At 38.4% G+C, this 23,363-nt stretch overlaps 1 protein-coding gene across 1 annotated transcript in view; it reads right to left on the reverse strand.

Annotated features, from left to right (window-relative positions):
• LOC130737900 (GCN5-related N-acetyltransferase 4, chloroplastic-like) overlaps positions 1 to 14,109 on the reverse strand; it is a 29,605-nt gene extending 15,496 nt beyond the window's left edge. The window contains exons 1-2 of the mRNA XM_057589759.1: positions 13,851 to 14,109; positions 13,316 to 13,691 (exon numbers count right to left, since the gene is read on the reverse strand). Coding sequence (XP_057445742.1) covers positions 13,316 to 13,691; positions 13,851 to 14,010 — 536 coding nt within the window. The 5' untranslated portion in view covers positions 14,011 to 14,109. The remainder of the gene's footprint in view (positions 1 to 13,315; positions 13,692 to 13,850) is intronic.
• Positions 14,110 to 23,363: the final 9,254 nt, after the last annotated feature.

Raw genomic sequence — 23,363 nt, forward strand, 5'->3', positions numbered from 1 at the left:
GACTTGACATTTTGGAACAACGTCTTAACACTCATGAGACTCTCCTGATCGACATGAATCAAGCACTTCAAGAGCTCCTGCGTCACACTGCCAAACCTTAGTTCGTAGGATTTCTCTCATTTTTCTTCTTTAATTGATTATCTTTTAGTTCCTTGTTTTCCTAACTTTCAGATATTTGCTTCTACGTGTTATATCTGTTTATTTTCTTATGTGTTTGTTTATTTTCTGTTTCTTATTGCATTAATCATAACATATGCTTAAAAAAAACCTTTCTTTATTTATATAAAAATCATTACATTACATCATACATTTCACTAAATCTAGAATGGAGGATCCTTCCTCATTCTTCTACATTCCTGGCGCTGCTCCACTATTTCCCTCTCCAGACGATCCAATGTATATTCTATGTTGCCGAGCTTGATGCTCAGCTCATTCTTCTCCAGACTATCCTCCATCGTCTCGAGTATTTTCTCCACTGCTTCTTTCTCTTCCAGCAGATTCAGCTCCAGCTGGCACAACTCTTGAATCTCCTCCACGAAGCAGAGGAACTCCCTCAGATCTTTATCCAATTCTGGACTAAGATCCTCTTCCAGCAGCATAGCGATACGCTCATGTATGGTTCTTGACCCATCAGGATGCCTAATATTCAAGAATAAGTCTTCTTCAAAGGCCTTCTTCCTGAGCTCCTCTAAAGCAACCATGTATGATGCCATTTCTTATATTTGAAATTGATCGTGTTGTGAAGCTTACTTAGTTCCTAATCGCCTTATATAAGCATCCTCTTCTCTCCGGAAGTTATTGCTCTTGCAGTTTCTCGAGGATAAATCCTTGGTAACTGAAGCTTCTATTTACTCCTGTGGCCGGTGGTAAATGTTCTTCACATGCATTAATTCTTTATTTAATTCGCTAATCTCCTTTTCATCATTAATTTATTCTCCATCTTGTTGAACTTAGTCCTTCCTTCAGGGGGAGTACCTTGTACTTCAAGCTAAGTTTTTCACACCCCATGCTTTTTGCTTATGACAAAAAGGGGGAGTATAACCCAGAGTTTTTTATGTATATGCTGATTAGTGTGATTTAGTTATTACTTGGAGAATTTAAGAGTTCCACTGCTATGACCATAGATATGTCACTGGGCAAATACAAGGAATACATTTCACTTCCTCTGAAGTGATTTTAATTGACTCTGATACCCTACCCGTGACTCTGAATACTTATGCGCTCTGATTATTTCATTTCATCTATGTCATGCGTTTTCACTCTGAACTCTTATATTATTTAGCTCAGAATCTAGACATTACTAACATTTTCATTAAGTCTTAGATTCAGTGGGAGCTAAGCTCAGAATCAAGCTGTGACTTGGATTCATAATGAGCAAAATACATCATTCACATCAGGATAAGTCTAATTCTATTTCTCTAAACTCTGAGTGAATTCAGTTTATTGTTTAAGAATTGTTCATCAAAATACTTGGTTTTGTCATCATCAAAAAGGGGGAGATTGTAAGATCAAGTTTTGATCGAGTAGTACAACTCTATGTTTTGATGATTACAAGTTAACATTTTAGTATGAACAATTATGGTACTCTAACGTGTTTTTCTGAGTGTGCTTTTACAGGCTCTGACCTTAATCCAATCTCACACAAATCAGAAGCACTGTGCTTAAAGAGTGTCCCAAGCAACGCTTTCGCAAACTCTATGTTCAATCTGAACAGTAGAAAAGCTTCAGAAGATCTGAAGTAAATCAAGCTCTGATATGGACTCAGTCACTTGAAGTTCTGAAGATCCAGACGTTCTGACAACCCAGACACTCTGAAGGTTCAGATGTTCTGATGGTGTAGAAGACTCTGAAGATCCAGAAGCTGAAAAGTGAAGACTCTGAAGTCCAGAAGCAAAATGGCTCTGAAGACCAAGTACTTCTCCTCTGAGTTCAGAATCAGAAGATATAACGGTCAGAGGATCCATGCTTCCCTCTGACTCTGATCAACAAGCTTTACAAGTTCCAACACGAAGCTCTCCTCTGATCAGAAGTCTACTAGGTTAAAGGTCAAGTCACTATCCAAAGTACAAAAGCAAATGTACTATCCTGACGACCTAACCTAACATTCTCAGCCACAGCAGAAGCTGGAAATTCCAGAACTGCCCTCCAACGGTAGCATTCCCATGCAGTGTTCAAACCCTAATCCTTGGAGTATAAATAGAGGTTGAAGATTGAAAGATGCGGTTGGAAGAATCTCATACGCGCAAGCTATATTCAAACCTTCTAAGCATTCTTTCATCATTGATTTCATTGTGTTTACTACAAGCTTTTTAGAAGAAATTTCTTTGTAAACAATCTTTCTTAAACAGTTGTTTAATTTACCTTTAGGAGATCAAGGTTGATCGGATCCAAGACAAGACTAAGAGAGTGAATCTTAGTGGGAGCTAAGTCAGTGTATTGTTAGTCACTTGTAGGTTTCAAGTGCAGTTGTAACAATTATCTGATTAGTGGATTGCCTTCATTCTAAGAATGAAGAAATCACCTTAACGGGTGGACTGGACTAGCTTGAGTGATTCATCAAGTGAACCAGGATAAAATCCTTGTGTGCTTTTCTATGTCTTATCTTAAGCACTTTATTTGTTCCCGAAAGATTTGCCAAAATCTTAAGGTGGAAGTTTTATTCTGAAAACGTTATTCAAACCCCCCCTTTCTACCATTTTTCATACCTTCATCAACAACTTCTGATCAACTTCAGAAGAAGAAGAGATTAGCTGCCTCTCATCCAGAAGAACTGATTATTGGCAACAAAGATGCTCCCGTCAGAACCAGGTCCATGCTCAAACCTTCAGAAGAGACTTTTCTGAGTCTGAAGGGACTTGTATCTCTCATTGAGCCCAAATCAGTTGATGAAGCTCTTGAAGATAAAGGCTGGATTCTGACAATGCAAGAAGAGCTAGATCAGTTCACCAAAAATGATGTTTGGTCCTTAATGCCTAAACCCAAGGGATTCAATGTCATAGGAACCAAGTGGGTATTCAGAAACAAGCTGAATGAAAAAGGAGAAGTCACGAGAAACAAGGCAAGACTAGTAGCTCAAGGTTACAGTCAACAAGAGGGGATTGATTACACTGAGACCTTTGCCCCTGTGGCAAGGCTTGAAGCTATAAGGCTACTGATCTCATTCTCAGTGAATCACAACATAATTCTTCATCAGATGGATGTCAAGAGTGCCTTCCTCAATGGCTACATTTCAGAGGAAGTGTATGTCAAGCAACCTCCTGGCTTTGAAGATGACAAGCATCCAGAGCATGTCTACAAGCTCAAGAAGTCACTCTATGGACTGAAACAAGCTCCCAGAGCTTGGTATGAAAGGCTTAGCTCCTTTCTTCTGAAGAATGAGTTTGGAGGGGTAAATGCGACAACACTCTTTTCTGCAGAACCTATAAGGATGATATGCTTATAGTTCAGATTTATGTTAATGACATTATATTTGGTTCTGCTAATCCCTCTCTCTGCAAAGAATTCTCTAAGATGATGCAGGCTGAGTTTGAGATGAGCATGATGGGGGAACTCAAGTACTTCCTGGGAATTCAAATTGATCAACGACCAGGAGTCACTTATATCCATCAGAAGAAGTACACCTTGGAACTTCTGAAGAAGTTCAACATGAGTGACTGCAACATCTCCAAGACTCCAATGCATCCAACATGCATTCTTGAAAAAGAGGAAGTTTCCTCTAAGGTTTGTCAGAAGCTCTATCGTGGAATGATAGGCTCTCTTCTTTATTTAACTGCTTCCAGACCTGATATATTGTTTAGTGTGCATCTCTGTGCTAGATTTCAATCAGATCCTAGAGAGACTCACTTAACAGCTGTTAAGAGGATCCTCAAATATCTGAAAGGAACCACTAACCTTGGCTTGATGTATAGAAAAACATCAGAGTATACACTTTCAGGTTTTTGTGATGCTGACTTTGCTGGAGACAGAGTGGAAAGGAAAAGCACCTCCGGAAGCTGCCATTTCCTTGGAGCAAATCTTGTCACATGGTCAAGCAAGAGACAGAACACAATTGCTCTATCAACTGCAGAAGCAGAATATGTCTCAGCTGCCACTTGCTGCACACAAACCATATGGATGAAGAATCATCTGGAGGACTATGGTTTGTTTCTGAAGAAGATTCCTATCTTCTGTGACAACACAGTTGCTATCTCCCTCAGCAAAAATCTCATTCTACATTCAAGAGCAAAGCACATAGAGGTAAAGTATCATTATATTCGAGATCATGGTCAGAAGGGCACTCTATCATTAGAGTATGTTGATACTGACCATCAATGGGCAGATATTTTCACTAAGCCCTTAGCAGAAGATCGGTTTCTTTTTATTCTTGAAAATCTGAACATGGACTTCTGTCCAGAGTAAGGTTCTTTCAGAAAGAACCTCTGACCATGGTGCCTCTGAAGTCATCAGATGTTACCTTTTCAGAAGGTACTCGATCAGAAGCACTTAACCCACTAGTTAAACTTCTGTGGTAGACAACAATACACGTGTCACTTCTCTTGTGACATAGTTCCTTGTGTCGCGTGGTGTATCTGCTATAATGATGATGCCTACTCTCCTCCACTGTGCTATTTTCAGACTAATTATTTTACAAACCGTTGATCTTGCTTTTTACTCTTTGCTTCTTAAAATCTCAACGGTTACTAATAAAACCACTATACTCACGATCTTACACACGATCTAATCCACACACTTACTCAAACGGTTTTCAAACACTTGTGTGCATTGCATTTCATTCACTCTTCTCCCTCCAGTATTCCTCTTCTCTCTGAACCCTAAACCTCGCATTCCTGAGAATCATGGGCAAATCAAGGAAATCAAAAGCAAATGTTACTGCTTCTTCCAAATTAACTGCCGAAGATCAAGAGAAGCAAAGATTTGAAGAAGCTCAGCAAATTCTGAACACGGCAAATGTGGTCACCTGCGTCAAGAAGATTGAAGAACTGGTTGTGTGCAACGAAGCAAGAGTGGACTTCGACAACCTGGCTGAGCATGGGTTTGACATCAGGGATCAAGTCGACTTGCAAGGTTGGACTGGCTATTTCAATAGGCTATGTGGTCCTATCTACTACAATCTAGTTGTGGAATTTTGGAAGAACGCTGTCTGCAACGACTACTATGTCGTCTCCCATGTATTGGATAGGAATATTGTTATTTCTGAGGAATCCATTGCAAAGTTACTAGGAATGGAGTTCCAACAGGGCAAGAGGATCAAGAATGTGGACGCTAATGTTCCTGGCATGAGGAAATTAGTAAATAAAGCCATTTATGACAACTGGTCTCTGGAGAAGACGAAGTATGCCATAAAGGAATTGAATCCACAAATGAAGATCTGGCAGAAGATTTTCATTTCTTGCATTCACCCCAGAACAGGAGGAACTGATTACCTCAATGCAACTCAGAAGGTAATCATGCACTATATATCTAGGGGTGAGCCTTTGTGTCTTCCATTTCTGCTCTTCAACTATCTGAAGGAATGTGTTGAGAAGTCAAGAACTACTGCAATTGAGACCAAAAGGTCTATCTCCTACATTCCTTATGGCAGGCTGCTCTCAGATATCTTCACCCAAAACAAACTGGTCAAGACTTTGTCTGACCTAGGACTTCATGAGGATCTGGCTATGTCCATTGGAGATGCCCTCAATGAGACTAAGTTGAAGAGAATGCATATCATTGACAAAGTTCAAGTTGAACCTGTTGAAGAATCATCTGAAGAGGTTCGTCAGAAGAATCACCCTGTTGATAACTATCCTCTCTGGTCTAAGAAGATTCCCTCAATGTGAGAATGCTCAGAAGTAAAGGAGATCCAATCACTCTGGAGGAATTCATCAAAAGTCTTCCTGATAGTCCTCCTGAGATACCAACAAGGAAGTCCAAGAGAACAACTAGCAGCAAGCCTTCAGATCCCAAGGGCAAAGGGATTCTGATATAGAAAACCAAGAAGATAAAAGCTGCATCCAAATCTGTGGTCATCAGGGAACCAATTCCAGAACCCTCTCCTGAAAGAACTTCAGTGGAGTCACCTCAGAAATCTCAGTCTGATAGCTCTGAGAGCTCTATGGCTTCCTCCATTGGAACTCAAGAAGAAGAAGTTTCACCTAGAAAGGATGTCAAGAGGAAGGCCGTCATGGAAAAATCTTCTGATGAGGAAACTGAAGATGATGATGTTCATCTGGCCAAGAGGCAAAGAATTCATGAAATTCAAGTTGAGGAAGAAGTTGAGATTATTGGGAATGTGCTCCAAGCCATAAGGGAATCTTCAGAAGCGGTTGAATCCACTGACTCTGATGAAGAGCCCATAGGCAAGAGGATGAAACTGCCTCTGAAGGGTCCACTTCAGAAGAAGGAGCTAGAACCAAGGCAAGCGTCTGAGAGTATTGCAGAGGTACAAAGAGAAAGGAGATCAAAGATTGCTTAAGATCCTGCAAGGACTGCTAGAACCACCAGATCTACTATACTCAGAGATTCAAGTACGGAACTTACTAAAAGCATTAATTTAGATTCTGCTTTAGTACTTATTCCTGAACAACCTGTACCTATATCTACATCCCTGCCAACCTCAACCCAAACAGTTCCACCTCAAACAGAACATCACACACAAGCTCCTCACTTAAATACCCAAACTGCTACCACTTCCATTCCATCCATCCCAATTCAAACCACTTCCACATCCACCGCCACTGAGTCTGTACCTCTTTTCAACTCTTACATCAAGGGTATCGCTCAGAGTGAGGCCACCTTGAGGGACTTGGTTCAACAATTCACACCCAAACCTCCATCCACCTCAAGAACCCTTCTGATAACTGAATCCGGTGAGATTCCTGCTGAAAAAGATGATGAAGATGAGGATGTTCAGATTCTAGAACCTCCCTTCAATGTGCAGCCTATCCAGCAGGTAGCCTCCTATTTTGAAGATGTGTTCCCAGATGCTGCTGCTGAATCCTCCTATGTGTCTTTGTCTCACTACTCCACAGTAAACTCAAGAGATCTGAGTTTCACCTTGCCTGAGAAGACAGCTACATCCAGGCAAAGACAAAAGACCATTCCTGAGATTGAACGCATGGATGAATCAGACCATTCTGGACAAGGAAAGGTTCGTGTGGATGAATCAATACCTTCAGGGCAAATGAGAACTGAAAGTTCCAATGCATCAAGTTCTAATGCAACCAACACTCCTCAGCCTATCATGGATCTAGCACTCTCCTTCAGGCCACAAAATCTTATTCAGTTCATTCAGGAGTTCTCTGATGAAGCAACCAGAAGACTGCAATGGCTATATCAGGTAACTGATAATCAATTTGATGCCTCTTTGGTTGATGGTATGTGGTCTGCCTTCGGACGATGGTCAGAAAGTAGAGCTTCTGAGATTGAAAAGCAGCTTAGCAGAGAGAAGCGTCTGAGAATTCATGATGCTCCAGAAAGAGCTTATGAGCAGAGGGTGTTACACAAGGTTTGTGAACCCATAAGAAGGGCAATGGGTGCAAGAACTCATGTTCTCTCTAAACGTACCTCAGAAGATACTGATATGACTCCAGTAGAGGTTGAAGAGGACAGTGCTGAAGAGATTATTATTCATGAGGCTGCAGAGGTTGATAAAGTTCAGATAGAAATACCTACTCAAGCTGCGACAGAAGTTCAGGCACCTACAAATGTTCCTATTCAAGCTTCAGAACCAGCTCCACATCCGGAAGTTGCTCTCCTGGCTGCCAGATTCAGAGTGAACATGATGAAGTATCTGATTGAGAATCTCCCATCTTCATCCAAGCCTTGAACCGCTCTCATCTATCTTTCATGCATAATCATTCACCTTAATTGTCTGTGAACTTATTCTATGTTTGACTATGTTTTATTTTGCTGCAACTTATTTAATGCACCGTCCACTTCTCTTAGTAACTCACATGCATTTATGATTCGATGAGTTTTATGCATGTTTTTCTGTTACTTCTCTTCTTTATAATCTATCGCCTTCCTTCTTCTCCATCACAACTCAACTCAATTCTTTATCGCCTCAAATCAATATGTCTTCTATTGATTTAATCTCTAAACTTAAGGCTTTGGTATTTGACCAAACCTTTCCTTGGAGCATCGATCTTTCACTCACTCAAATCTCCCAAGCTCTTGGGAAAATTGAGTATTTGCATAACTGCTTGTTGACCTCGCTTCAGATCCACTGTCTGCATACTCTTCAGGATGTTCTGAAAGAACTCCTTCGCCTGGCCTCTCGCCGGAAGGATCAAGAAGCTCAATTCGAGAGCATTTGTATGCTCCTTGAACATGAAACGAGGGAACGAGATGATCAAGTAGAAGCAGGTCAAGCTGCTGCCTCCACTCCTGCCATCCATGAGAGTGAGACTCTGAAGAAAGAACTGGCTACCCAGTTAGCTTCCATTGATCAGGACATTCGTCCTTTGCATCTTCAGCTTCTTTCAATGAAGGAATCTCGTGCCTTCTTATGTATCTAGGACTTGTTCTCCTAGTATTTTCTATCCTATGTACTTATTTTCCTTCATTAATAATAACAAGCGTTTTATCTGCGTTACTTCTTTGTTGTTATTGTTTGTGTTTTTCACTCTTTTTGCTTATGACAAAAAGGGGGAGTACATAAAAGGGTTTTTGATAAACTTTTAATTATGTTTATATAATATTAAACCAGTTGAGGAGAATAAGTATCAAATACTTATAGCACATAGATATTGCCAAGCGTCCTAAAACAAGGAATACATTTTGTTCAATTTTCTGAACAAATATGCCTCTGACGCCTTATCCCAAAACACTTGGACAATACTCTATGTTTCCATGTGATCTACGCAAGTTCTGAACCATCAATTTCTGATGAGTATACATCTTTCTGTGCGTTTCTTCCGATCACATCACAAGACTCTGAATCTAGACTCCTCATCATTTCATCAAGTCATAGATTCAGGGGGAGTCAGGGGGGACCCCAGCTCAGAATCAGGTGCAATCCTAGATTCAGAAGGAGCAACATAAACCGTTACACAAGGATAAGTTTAATCTCTGATCTCTTCTCTCTTGTGTATTCAGTTTGTTGTTTAAGAATTGTTCATCAAAATACTTGTTTTGTCATCATCAAAAAGGGGGAGATTGTAAGATCAAGATTTGATCAGTGGTTGCATCTCTATATTTTGATGATTACAGTTAAGGTTTTTGAGGATGAACAATTATGGTACTCTAACGTTTGTCTTTATGAGTTGTGACAAACAGGTTCTGATTCTGACCCAAGCCGATTCCATCAGAAGAAGAAGACCCAAGGGTAACCAAAAAGAGAGTTCTAAAGCTTTTCATGTTCGTTCAGAACAGTGGCAAATCCTTCAAAAGTTCTGAAGATAGAAGCTCTCAAGAGGTACTGAAGAACCGGAGTCAGAAGTTTTGAAGACCAGATGTTCCAGAAGGAACGGTCCTGAAAGTAGAAGACTCAAGTTCTGAAGACCTGCAAGAAGTTGGCTCTGAAGACCCAAGCTATTCTAACTCTGACGTTCAGAAGTTCTGAGGAACTTGTTCAGAAGCAGAAGTTGCAAGGTCAGAGGATCCAAGCTTCCGTCTGACTCTGATCAGAAGCTTCATCAACGTCCATCTGAAGCACTCCAGATCATAAGTCAGCTGGTGAAAGGACAGGTCGCAGTCATAGTACACATCGTACAGTCTCAGCCTGTCCGCCACCTACCTCGTTCAGCCTAGCAGTCTGATATTACAAGATTGCCACTCCAACGGGCAAAACCCTAGCAACGGCTACACCATATGCCTTGGAGTATTTAAGGGCTGAAGATAAAAGAAAGAAGCTAAGAAACTTTGCTGATATTTTTGAATCCATTCTAACCGATCTCTTAGCAATATTTCTTCATTGTTCTTAAACATATGAGTTTACCATTAGCTTTTCAGAAGCACTTCTTGTAAACCCAAAACCTTTTACAAACACTTTGTAAAGTTCCTTAAGAGACAAAGGTTGGTCGGATCTTAAGTAGACTGAATCAAGTTTGATTCATTGTTTAACTAGTCTTGAGAGGATCGGTAGATCAGCTTCTTGAGAGTATACTAGTGAGAAAATCAGTGTATTGTTAGTCACTTAGCAGGTTGCAAGTGCAGTTGTAATACTCATTGATTTTAGTGGATTGCCTTCATCAGAAGAAGGAAGAAATCACCTTCACGGGTGGACTGGATTAACTTGAGCTTTTATCTCAAGTGAACCAGGATAAAATACTTGCGTGGTTTACCTCATATTCTTCAGCACCTAGTTCTTATCCTTGAGTTTGTAAAAAGTTCAAAAAGGGATCATTTGGTTAAAAACTCTATTCAAACCCCCCCCCCCCCCCCCCCCTTCTAGTGTTTTTCACACCTTCAAGACTTTGTCTTATCTTGGAAGCACACATCGTCTTACATCTCAAAGTAAAGACTCCCTGACATTTAAAGCATGTATGGTTTGACTCAAGAAACATACTTCGTCTCTAATAGCTTCGTCTGACCAAGTGCACTAAAAATCTAGACCACAAGTACAAGTAAGAGACTAATGTTGACATATATAATAAGACCTGAAAGTGACATTTGGCAATTTTTTTTATAGACAAATGTTATTTGTTAGAAATGTTAGTCTCTTTGTCTAGTGGTGTAGGTGTTTCCGAAATCCCTAATAATGAGTTGGTCTCTTTGTCTGCCGTCGGGGGCGACTCAGTGATGACTGAGGATGATGATTCTTCGTTTTTGGCTTTGTTCGAGAAGTCTCTGGTTGTCTTACGTTTGGTTCGAGGAGTGGGTGATTCATATCAGTTTATCATTGATGGTGAGGTAAAGTTTTATGTTGGGTCTGATTCTTCTGTTGTGTTGGATATTATGGATTGGGCTACCTATGGGGACTTGGATACTTATGTTGTTCTGAAGGATTTTGAGGCGAGGACTGATGCTTTGCGATGCGGGGACTATGCATCTTTTAGGAGGCGTGATATTCTGTCTCTTCCAAATGTAGTTCTTCGTGGCATATCTTCTGGTGTGTTTTTGTTTCCGTTGGATACATGCTTGAGTGGTGGTTTAGCTGATAGTTCAAACTTCGAGTTGATTCATGATCATGTTGGTTCTGATGCGGCGGTTTTGGAGGCTCTAGAGGTTTCACTTGATCAGCGACATGTGTCAGACCACTCTGTTCCTTCGGTGATTCCCTTGATGTAATTTATGTAGGTATGCCCCTCTTTTCTGTTTTGCTTCAATGGAGAAGGAGCCCTCTAAGGGTCTAGGTTTTTCTGTTGGGAGAAAAAGAGGTAGGCCTAGGAAAGCCGTTAAGTGGGGATGGAAAAAACAATGGTTTCAGGTTGTTGGCTCTGATATCATTGAGGCATAGGGTGTGTCTAACATTGCGTCTGGTAGGGTGGATCTTGTGGGTATGTCTCCTTCTCAGTCCCAACATTGTGTTTATGAGCACGCTTGTAAGATGTGGTCGGTTGGTAAAGAGGCAGGGCTTGTTTATGAAGTTCCTGATGAGGAGGTCATTGAGGGATATGTGCAGTATCTGAAATGTACCCATCCTAATAAATATGGCCCTGTGAAACTTTAGTTCCTTTTTGTTTGGATTGTTTTTCTTTTCGTCTTTTGTTTCAGTGTTGCTTTTAGAGTTGTTTTTAGTTGGATTCTTTTGGTTTGATTTGGGTTCTTATGTCTTATTGTATTGGTTTTTGCATAGAGAGATTCAAAGGCACCTTATGGGATGTTGTACTCTTTTTCCTTCACTAGGGTTTTTCCCAATGGATGTTTCCTATGAAGGTTTTAACGAGGCATGTGTCCTAAGTGTGATCTTTGGGGTGGTTTTGTTTGGTTGGGTTTTGTTGATTGGTCATATTCGTGAGAGGTTTGTTCTCATGAAATCTTCTTATCCAAAAATATATATCTTTTGTTTTCTATATATATAAAGAAATAAAGGCATTCCTTTATTTGTCTCTCCGTTGCAAGAGTGTCGATGAACCGAGTTTGGATCCGATCATATGACTTGTTGGAATTTAGATTTTTTTTTACATAAATGTTGGTGAGTTCCACTTATTTAATATTTGGATTCCACTTATTCCACTTGCTAGAATTTATATATTTTTTATATATAATGTTTCGGTGCTATTCGGGTTTTGATTTGTTCACGCATCCTTTTCTTTTCCATCTCATTTTCACTTTTTTTTTTCCATCTATTTCTTTCTTCTTTCCTTATCATATCATCTATCTTATATCTCATTTCTCTTTTATTTCATCATTTTTCTATTGTTCAAATGCGAACAAACATTTATTAATCCAAATCCCTTCGAACCCCGCTAAAGAGAGACTTCTCATTAAATCAAAGAGCATTGATTTATAGACGGCTATACACTATTGACACCTCTCAATATCTCTCTTTCTGTCATATAATAGTTCATACGGGACTGATTCATATCGGTGGCTTTGGGGCAAATGCTCCCCCACATTTTTTATTGTTCTCTAAATCTCTTTTAAAACTTTATATATTGTTGTATTGCAAAAAAGTGTATGTTATTTGTATTATTTGTCCACACTAAATATTTCATATGTATATATGCATGTATTTTGTCTCCACAACTAAAATATCATGGACCCGTCATTAAGTTTATATATCACATTTATTAATATTAATGATCTTTCTCCGCTTCTTTCTTACTATAGATATCTACACCCGCCCAAAAGGTGTATACTAAACATTTTGGGGCTTAAATACTCTGGAGGTCCCAAAAATTGTCTCCCGTACAAAAATTAGTCCTTGGAAAAAATAATTCTGATTCTGAATCCCTGGAATTTTTTTTAATCAAAATAGGTTCCTACTCGTGTTTCCAGCTTATGTGGCTCAATTTTTGTTGATTTATTTATTCCACGTGACTTTTATATTTTTTTTAAGTACAAATTAAAAAAATAAAATTAAACATTTAAATTAAAATTAAAATCTAGATTTAGGGATTTAGGTTAATTAGATTTAGGGATTTAGGGTTAATTAGGTTAATAAGATTTTAATTTTAAATTTAAATGTTTAATTTTATTTTTCTAATTCATGTCTATTTAAAAAAATATAAAAGTCACGTGGAATAATTGACTCAGCAAAATTTAAGCCACATAAGCTGGAAACACGAGTAGAGACCTATTCTGATTAAAAAAAATTCAGGATTCAGAATCAGAAAAAAAAAAATTCAAGAACTTATTTTCGTACGGAAGACAATTTCAGGGACTTTAGAGTATTTAAGCCAAACAATTTCCTCATGGAAATTCAAGAGAAAAGGTTACATCTACTTACCTTCTCTGTCGCCGTGACCCCTTTCTTGGAAGTAAGTCTGCAAAATTGTCCACTGTTAATATGCCAGCCACATATCCCTTAGCGAGACTAAATTTCTCATCAAATACACCAATCTTGAGATCTCCAATTATTGCTACCAAATAGATTCTTCTGCAACCTCTTGGCCTGGATAATCCTGCTAAGATAGCTGCCAGCATAGCCACGAACAATCTGTCTATCCTCAACACAAAATCTAATGGGAAGGAATATTCAGGGAAGAAGGAGTTGCAATGAATCTCTGCCACTTCCCAGTAGTCCTCTAATCTTGCCTCACGTACAATAATTTCAGGAGATACCGTTGGGAACACATCAACAACTTGACTCGCCCTGCAAAATCCTGCACGCAAAACAATTGATTCTAAAGCCAAAATCAATTTTAGGGCGAAACTTTAATTTGGTGAGTAGCATCTAGGTGTCGGAATTGATTTCGATGAAACATAAGCTCTGAGAGCTAAACATTGAAGGGTGGACAACAGGCAATTATGCAAGGATATACCTGATATGGTGAGAGAAAGGAATGAAAATTCATCAGAGGGTCGAGGTGAAACTTTGGACGGGAAAGAGGTTGGTTTTCTGGAATTAGTATTGAAAGGTGATATTTTGGTGGTGTTTATAGGTGTTGGGGATGGTGAGATTCCCAGAGGATTAGACAACATTTGATGATGGGTCTGGTCTCTCTGTCTCGTCCAATTGCTCTCCTCATTCAGAGTATCTCAAATATCGTTCTGTTTGTGCTGCTCATACCAATATTTGTTTTCTAACCACACCATCCTTTTTTAAATTAAGAATCAAATAACTAATTTTTTACTACCGAATTTAATTATATAAAAAAATTACAAGTCTTTCTTCATACATAGCACCAAATTAACTTTACTCTATTCCATACATAACATTAAAAATATGAGGAAAATAAGGACAGCTCAAACTTACTCCTCATCCTATCCCTTCATTTTAGTAAAATTTAACGGTTGTGATTAACATCTAATTAAGCCTCACGTGATTTTCATTTTGTTCCAATTTTGTAGTTCATCACCCTAATTTGATCACGAAGGGCTTTGACCCTCCCAATAGGAAGAAAAAAAATTGATCACGAAGTCACTCCAGAAATCTCTTCAAGGCGCCATCCACTCCACCCAATTACTATATTATCTATGTCCATCAAATGTATCACTCCTTGCATTTATGTTGCATTGCATGTGTGTTTTTTCATAATTTTATATGTCAAAAGCATCTCACATGGAAAGTAAAATGATCCACAAATTTACAAAAACACTGATGACAAGAAAATGGAACTCTGTCAAAATCTAATTAGGGCATAGTAAATAGGGGGTTTTCTCACGGGAGAATCTAAGAGAAACCAAGCAAAACTTTCTTTGTCATCATTGTGTGAATAGCGGTGACGATATGGAAAAAGAAAATGGCGAGCAACTGCAAGATTTGGGGAACAACGGGTCATATGATGATGAATTAGATATTAATCACAACTGTTTAGTTTTACAAAAATGAAGGGTTAGAATGAGGAGCAACTTTGAAGAATTACTGTTTAGTATATAGATCCCTCCTCTAAATATATACTATTAAGTGGTATTTTTATTATAATTATATAAAAGTAATATAGAATAAGAACACGAGACATTTTTTAAATCAAATATGCCTCTAACATGGACTACATAAACATTCAAGGTATAAGACTTAGAAACACATTTGGTCTCTCACGAATCCAAATTGTGAAAAAGTCCTTAAACTATTTTTTTTAGCATTTTTAGTCCTCATGTTTTCTCCTGTTACCAAAGTTAGTCCTTCTGTCAGATTTTAAAAGGTTTTTTCCTACGTGGATTTTTTTAAATGACTTGGAGGAGAGAGAAGAAGGTTAGTAGGAGAGAGAGGGCATGCATGTGCCTTACACGTGCACCTCTTCTTCATCTTCTTCATCAACTTCATCTCCCAAACCTAGAATAAACCTAGAACCTCACATTTAATCTACAACTAATAATAAAAAATACACAACCTCTCCACTTCACAAGACATTCCTCTTGTAACGGCACGACTTTCAGGGGTTACAATAGTAACCTGTTTTTAAAATAAATATGAAATATGCGAGTAAATTTTTTTCTTTTTTTCCTTTCCAAAGGGAAAACATTTCACAACATGCAACGCATAAACTTAACATCATATTTACAACCCATAGTGCTAGGATTATAGGCCCGTAGGCAAGGTATACAAGTTTTGTGAAAGCAACAGTAGTTCGAATATATTAAAAATTAAACAAACGAAATAATTTGCCCAAAATGACCTCCTCTAGACCTCAAACGTCCGACCACTCCTTGTGATTCCCAACAACTGAGATAACCACACAAAAGTAACATGCTGGGGACCTACCCTACCCCAAAATTCAAACACTATTGGTCAAAGCAACTACTTCTCAACACTAAACTCTACCCACCCCAAAAAACACAGACTACAAGTCCTCCTCCTCCTCCTCGCTCGTAAAATCTTGGTTCACGTCGGAATACACAAGCGTAATCACCTCGGTGTCCACATCTATATTCTCTCGTCGGACGACCCTAACCTCACTCCTAGTCTCACCGGTCTCAACATCAACAGTCTCGGTCCTCACAACCCTCTCCTCAACATGCACTAGAGGATCCACACAGTAGCTATGTGAGGAGAGAGGTGTAAAGTACGGAGAAGGGCATGAAGTCATCGATTCCCTCTTTGGAACTGGATACCTCGAGGTGGACGAAATGAAAGGTCGTGTCAATGGCTGCAAGCCTGTGCCAAGCCCAAGAAGATCAGCAGTTGAACTCAGAGTGAAAGGACGTAGTACTCCCTTGAACAGGTGTCCATATCGGTTCTGTACCTCCTCGACCACTCGCCCCGTGTAACTGGTTCCCCGGGAGGCGTGGTCCACCTCCCAGGTGCCTGGGTCATCCCTATCAATCATTTTGAAGCGGATCCGCCCCGAATGGCGAACCATCGTGTACCCATTGTCTAGCAGCATCTGGCAGCTTGCCGACCGCCTAAACATAAACATACAAACTAGACATGCAAGGGTCAACTTACGAAAATAATGTATATTACAGAACAACATGATAATAGATAACGGTATATAACATGTTATATCATAAGTATTATAGTACATCCATATCATGTTATCAATCCATAATTAATCAATTTCATCATCAACACATCATCAAATATAGTTAGATGCATGGGGTGCCAATGTCATGCATGCACAGAAAATCCGGATAACGCCACCCTACCCCAGTGATGGGACAAAACAGTAAAATTTCCACTTAGGCTAGACACCATCGAGTCAGTCCTAATACATGCCTTGTGTTTAACCATTTTGCTCAGGTGTCGCTTACTTTCCTTGACATAGCCAAGTTGATCCAACCTTCTCGGTTGACCTTTCCACTTGCTATGCCCGACATCGACAGGTCAATGCAACCCACCCAGTTGACCATATACCCTCGTCGTGCCCAAGGTACCATTAGGCACTTTCCATGAATGAGTGCAATATGATTAGTCAAACAAACAAACGTTCTCATTATTTAATATATAGTTAGCTAATGAGACTTTCACATATTTAATCTATAACTATCTAATGGTGTCTTAAGTTATATCAAAGGTATTCCAAATCCCACAAAGTGAGAGACTAATTACTCAAGACTCTGAAATTGTATTAAGTTAGTAGATCTTTCTTAACAAAGCATTCTCAATAACTGTGTTGTGTTGGACCTTGTTGGGCTAACTACCAACTAATCATTATGGACCTTGTTGGTCAAATTCTTAATTCTTAACGAGTTCAGCTATCTACCAACTGTGCTGGACCTTGTTGATCAAATTAGTTATGGTAATATCCTGATTGGCTTTTTTTATCCTAATAACCATGAAATGCGCTTTTTTCATGAGTGTGGATCGAATCATCAACCTCATAATTAAGGCACGAGGTGATTGACTAATGGTGATCTTATATTTGTGTCAACCAACATGTTAAAAAATATATATAGATTATGGATATGAAATGGTAAGTTTACATTGGTCATTTTTAATATATATTACAAAATTTTAGTAATAGACAAAAAATAAGACTTCATTTAATAACAACAGAGCATCTTGATCTCCAAACTCAAGGGTGAATGGTCACTTTCGTCCATAAAGTTACAAGCGTCGGGCATATTAGTCATTATTCTATGGAAATGTCGCCCGTAGTCCCTGATGTTGCAAAACGTCAATCACGTTAGTCCTTGGGTTGGCTCCCGTCAGTGAACATTAACGAGAAGAGTGATTTGGCACGTTAAGTGCTCCAGTGGACTTTGTAAGGTTCAAACTCATCATATCGTTTATCATGTTTTGAATGATAACAATTTCAAGGGTATAAATGAAATACTAAAAATTTCATATATTGTGTATTTCAGGAAATATCATGTCTTATCATCCATACCCGTTATGTGTACTGTCAAGCAAAAATGCAAAATCTGCAAGACAGTTCAAAACCTGAAGAGTTGGCCAAAGTCAATTGTCTAGTCACAAGACCGTCTGAGGAAAGAAGACCATCTAAGGAAAGAAGACAATCTAAAGCAAGAGGACCTTCTGAAGGATCAAAGAAAGTTCATCCAACGGAACAAGCTGCGAAGTCTACAGATTAAGCGTCATCTTCATATTTGGAAATATCTTAGACTACTTGGTGAAGAAGAGTTCAAGGATCAAGCCAAACAGGACAAGCTAAAGCATGGAAGAAATTTCAGTGCATCATCTGAAGCCACTGTGAAATGAGGAAGAAGAAGAAAGAGTGATAAAGCTTGAGCTAGACAGTTCAAGTCATAAGCATGGAAGCACTTCCATGGGATCATCATCGTTAACTGATCAAGCTAGTAGAAACGAAGCTAAAGATAAGTCTCGCCAAGCAGTTCAAGTTAAAGCGTGAAAGGATTTTCACGGCCTCATCATTAAACTGTTCAGACAAGGAGAAGGAAAGTCAAAGCTTAAGCCAGACAGTCAAAGCAAAGGCGTGAAAGATATTTCATGGCATCATCACAAACTGTCCGAAGAAAGAGCTAGACTGTTCAGACTACACTATTCAAATTGAAAATATCTTCTGATCAAAAAGGGGACTTGTCAAATCAGCTTAGAGAAGAAGCAAATAAGCTCACGTGATTTCTATCTCTACACACTCTCCAATGCACGAATTACAATGTTGTCATAAAAGTACAAAAAGGAAGAGAGAGAAAGTACCACTTTGAGCAAAAAGTCAAGGGGAGCAGGTACAAGATATTTAATGCTCAAGAGAAGAGCTGTTGGAGCAACGGTTAGAAAATTGAAAGGCTCTCAATGTGCCAACACATCACTATTCACTAGAAGCCTTGAAGATATAAAACGAAGACTTGAAGACTTGTAAGAGATAGAGAGGGTGCAGCACAATGTAGATGAAGAGAAGAAAAGAATGGAGAAATCACTTAGCATTCCAGCCATCCTTCATTTCAAGTGATCTTCATCCTTTGAAGAAAAGCTAAGAGTCAAACACTTATTCTTCTCAACCATGTACTAGAGAACCAAACTTTGAATCCTCTCCAAGTACATAGCACTCAAAGTATTGAGCTTTAGAGTCATATCTTAGAAAGAGAGAACAGATTCAAAAGAGTCAAATACTCTCTCAAGCCTCTCTAGATCTAGAACACAAAGTTGCCTAAGAGTCAAATCTGTCCAAAACACTTTGTAGTTCATTTGAGCCGAACTGTCTACCTCACTCTTGTAAGAAGAGATCATGTAGAAGAAAAACATCTTGCAAAAGATTGTTTTAGGAGAAGTCCTGATAATACTTGTAAGGAGGTGTCATGATAATACGTTGGAGGAGATGTCCTTAGAATACATGGTGGGAGAAGTCCCTGAGAATACTTGTTATAGGAGGAGTCCTGCAGAATACTTGGAGAAGTCCGTGATAATACTTGGAGAAGTCCTTGAAACTTGCTAGTGAAAATCTTGGTGGTGGCCAAGTACTGGACGTAGCCTAATCGTTTAGGGAGAACCAGTATAAATCCCTGTGTGCTGATCGTTCTGTCTTACTTACTGTTTAACTTCCGCTGCACCGAACAGTTTACGAAAAGTCATACTTAAACGTTTTCTTAAAAGAACGAATATTATTTTCATAAAACAAAGTTTTTAAAATGTAAATTTCAAGTACACAATTCAAACCCCCCTTTCTTGTGTTACTTATTTGCATCTCAGACTTGCCACGTGGTTTTTTCTTTTCCATTTAAATTTAGACATTTCCACATCATTAAAAATAAATAACTAATTAAAATAAAACATAAGCAAAAACTCTTTTGATTTTTCTCCTTTGTTCTTCATCTTCCTAATTTGTTTTTTATCTCATCCTCTTCATCTTCATCATCTTCCTTGATTTGTTCTTCATACCAAACCCCATAAGATTTCCCCCAAAACCCAAACCCTACAACAAAATACCAAACCTTAAATCAAAACCGTACAGCAAAATACCAAACCCCCATCAGATTTTCCCCAAAACCCAAACCCAAAACAACAACAACAACAAGAAATCCAACCGGATCTACAACGTGAAGAAGAAAAGATGAAAAAAAATTGAAGCTTTCTTAAACCCAAATTACCTCTCCTCTATACCCACAATCTCAAACCCATCACTTCAACACCTTGTTCTATCCCTTACCAGCCACCATCCCAACCCTAATCCTCTCTCTCGATATCTTTTTTGGGTTGGGAATCATGGATTTTCTCTGTTTTCATTTTTTTGGATGTGCTTGTAAAAGCTGAGAAAGATGGAGGATCTTATGAGGGAGATGATGCAAACGTGTGATGAAGTTATGAAAAGTGAGGAAGAAGGAGATGATGCAAACTTTTTCTATAGACTTCAACTAACTTTTTTTTTCTGGTTTCTTCACCCATGATCTGCCTCCTACGTAATTATTATTGATGATGTTGATGTTGTTGTTGGTATATTAGTGTTGTTATTTTCAAATCGTTTGATCTAGATTTTGTTTGCTATTGTTTGTTGGTTTTTAGAACACAGGGAAAGCTTGGAAGTGAGGAGGAAGAAGATGATGGAGAGATTGAAAATTTTCTGATTTGGGGATTTTGGGCAGGGACTAAATTGAAGTTTTTAAGTTTTTCATAAATTTTCCAATATTTAAATCCATGTGAAAATCCCACTAGGGCACATAACGTGCCAAATCACGCTTCCCGTTAACGTTCACTGACGAGAGTCAACCCAAGGACTAACGTGATTGACGTTTTGCAACATCAAGGACTACGGCCGAAGTTTCCATAAAATAAGGACTAATATGCCCGACGCTTGTAACTTTAGGGACGAAAGTGACCATTCACCCCCAAACTCAACCATTGTAAGTTTTATATTTTCCTCTTCTAACCTTTTTCAATAAATTCAAATTTCTCTAACTCATAACGCATATTTTTCTATTTTTTTTTTTGAAAAACCAAAATATATATATATATATAAAGGATCGGGCACAATACCCAAATACAATATAAGCAGTACAAATACAAATAAAAGGCTAAAAAAGCATAGCCATGCTCACAGCAAAAAAAAAAACTATACTAGCTAAAGTAAAAGTTGTAGACTAGTTCTACTGACGCAAGAAGAGTGAAAGGACTCTAAAGCTACTACTCATCCAAGACAACACTTGGGTTTGGGGTTAGAGAGTGAAATATTTATAGTACTTGACAAAAATTGTGCAATATTTTCAAAATATAAAAAATAGAGAACATTTATAACAAATACCCTAACTTATAATAGAAATATATTATATATTTAATGATATAAATTTATTTGTATATATTACCCCCACAACTTAGAATTCCTGGATTCGTCACTGCTAAAAATAATGGCAACAAAATGAGTCACGAGTAATGGCAATACTCTTGGTTTCAGTTTCACCAGATATGACACCACTACTTGTGTCATTTCATCAAACAAGTAGTGCACATAAATTTTTTTACACCCAACATTGGTCATTCTAATTACAAATGCCAGTTGGCTCAATTCAGTACATCAATTTAGTGAATCTTCAACCTGCAAAACAACTCAAACTAACTTTTACTATATATATAGGACACAATCATAGATACACCATAACATAACAAATTTTTTTGGAGACCTAATTTTATTCCTCCTGATGCTTGGAAGTATAACGAAGCTATTTTAATTAATATACCAGAATGCAAGTACATTAGTCAATAGACACACAAAAATCTTATCAGTAAGAAAAGGTCAATTCAAAGGTTTTTCCATATCCTCTCTGAAACAAGAGGGGCAATTTGATAGAATAGGATATGCAAACATGTCTTTTATGTAATTAAGCAATTAGATTCCTGTAATTACGGGAAAGGAATATTTCAATTGGGTGCTTTGTCATTCATCTGAAATATAGGTATAAATATCAAAACAATAAAATCAAAATCAACTAGCTAATTATGCACAACATAATTACCGAAATCTAATTTCCTATTTAGAATATTTGCATATCCTATTTGATCACAATTAAGTTGAGAAATTCAAGCCTTGAAATGAAACTGTAAATTAAAGACTTAATTAAGTTTTTTGTCCCGAACCTTTACACTATACTTTGGTTTTACTCTCTCGTTGGCGTAAGTGTGGGAGGTTGTCCCTATCCTTTGCTTTAGGGCCCGTTTGGTATGTGGTATTGTATAAGGCCTGATAGTATAAAGCCTGATTGTATTAGGCCTGATAGGATAAACCCTGATAAAATTTTAATATTATACATCGTTTGGTCATACTCTTTATAATTTGGTGGCGACACTAGTGGTGTGGTAGTGGTGGTATTGGAAGGTGGTGATGGTGGCAGTGGTGGTGGATGGTGGTGGCGGCGAGGGTGGTGGTGGTAGTGTCAGTAGTGGCAATGGCGGTGACTGTGGTGGTGGATGGTGGTGTTGGTGGCAGTGGTGGTGGAGGGTGGGGGCGGCGACAGTGGTGGTGGTGGCGGTAGAGGTGGCAATTGTGGTGGGAGAGCTGGTTGTGGAACTCATTGTCGCCTCTATTAGTTTTTTTTACGGTGCCTCTATTAGTTGATGTCAGTGGAGTGCGGCAGATTTGGTTTTTTTTTTGCGACAGATCTAGGTTGTTTCCACAACATATCTTTTTAGTTTTTGCGACGGAACTTTGTTTATGCAACAGATCTAATTTCTTCTGGGTTATGGGTATTCATGGTTTGGGGATTTTTGGATTTTTTAGTCTACTTTGTTCTGGGTTTCAAATAGAAGTAGTTTTGTCGTTTTGGGTCGGTGATAGAAGCAGAGCTGCAAGGAATCGAAGCAGTTAGCAAAGCGCGAGAAGCTGAACTTCTGGGTCTGTGATTGACCTTGATTACTTGGTGATGGTGAAGCAACCATGGTGGGAGTTAGGGTCATAGATCTCATGGCTTGTGGTTACAAGTTTGGCTTAGGTTGGGGGGAGAGATGGTTGTGACTGGGACAGATGCAGTGAATAATTTGAAAGACGAAATATATTTGCTTGAAGAACATGTAGAGATGGTTTTCATTACCAGGTTTGTTGGTGAGTGTTCATATATATTTGCTTGAAGAACATGGAGATGAAGATATGGAGGGCTAGAATTTAGAAATGTTTATGGAAATCTTTATTAAAGAAGATGAAAGTTATTTAAAAATAAAAAGATAAAATTTGAAGAAGTATACATCTTCATAATAATTTTTATTTTTAAATTAATTATATGCCCTGTAAATTATTGAAACCATGTGGATATGATGACTGGAAAACATTCGCGACACATCAGCAACACACTCTGGACCTAATTTGATTAAAAAAAAAATCAGGATGCCATTATAACGAAAATTTTTCCAAAGACCCAATTTAATTCCCTTTACAATTTCAGGGACCCAAAACATATTTAAGCCAACAATAATTTACTGTTCTTATCCTTATCATAAAATCAAAGGGTTAGAGACCATCATGTTAGAGTAACAATCAAGTATGTACATG

This window comes from Lotus japonicus, chromosome 2, assembly GCF_012489685.1.
Source record: "Lotus japonicus ecotype B-129 chromosome 2, LjGifu_v1.2".
Classification (NCBI taxonomy): Eukaryota; Viridiplantae; Streptophyta; class Magnoliopsida; order Fabales; family Fabaceae; genus Lotus; species Lotus japonicus.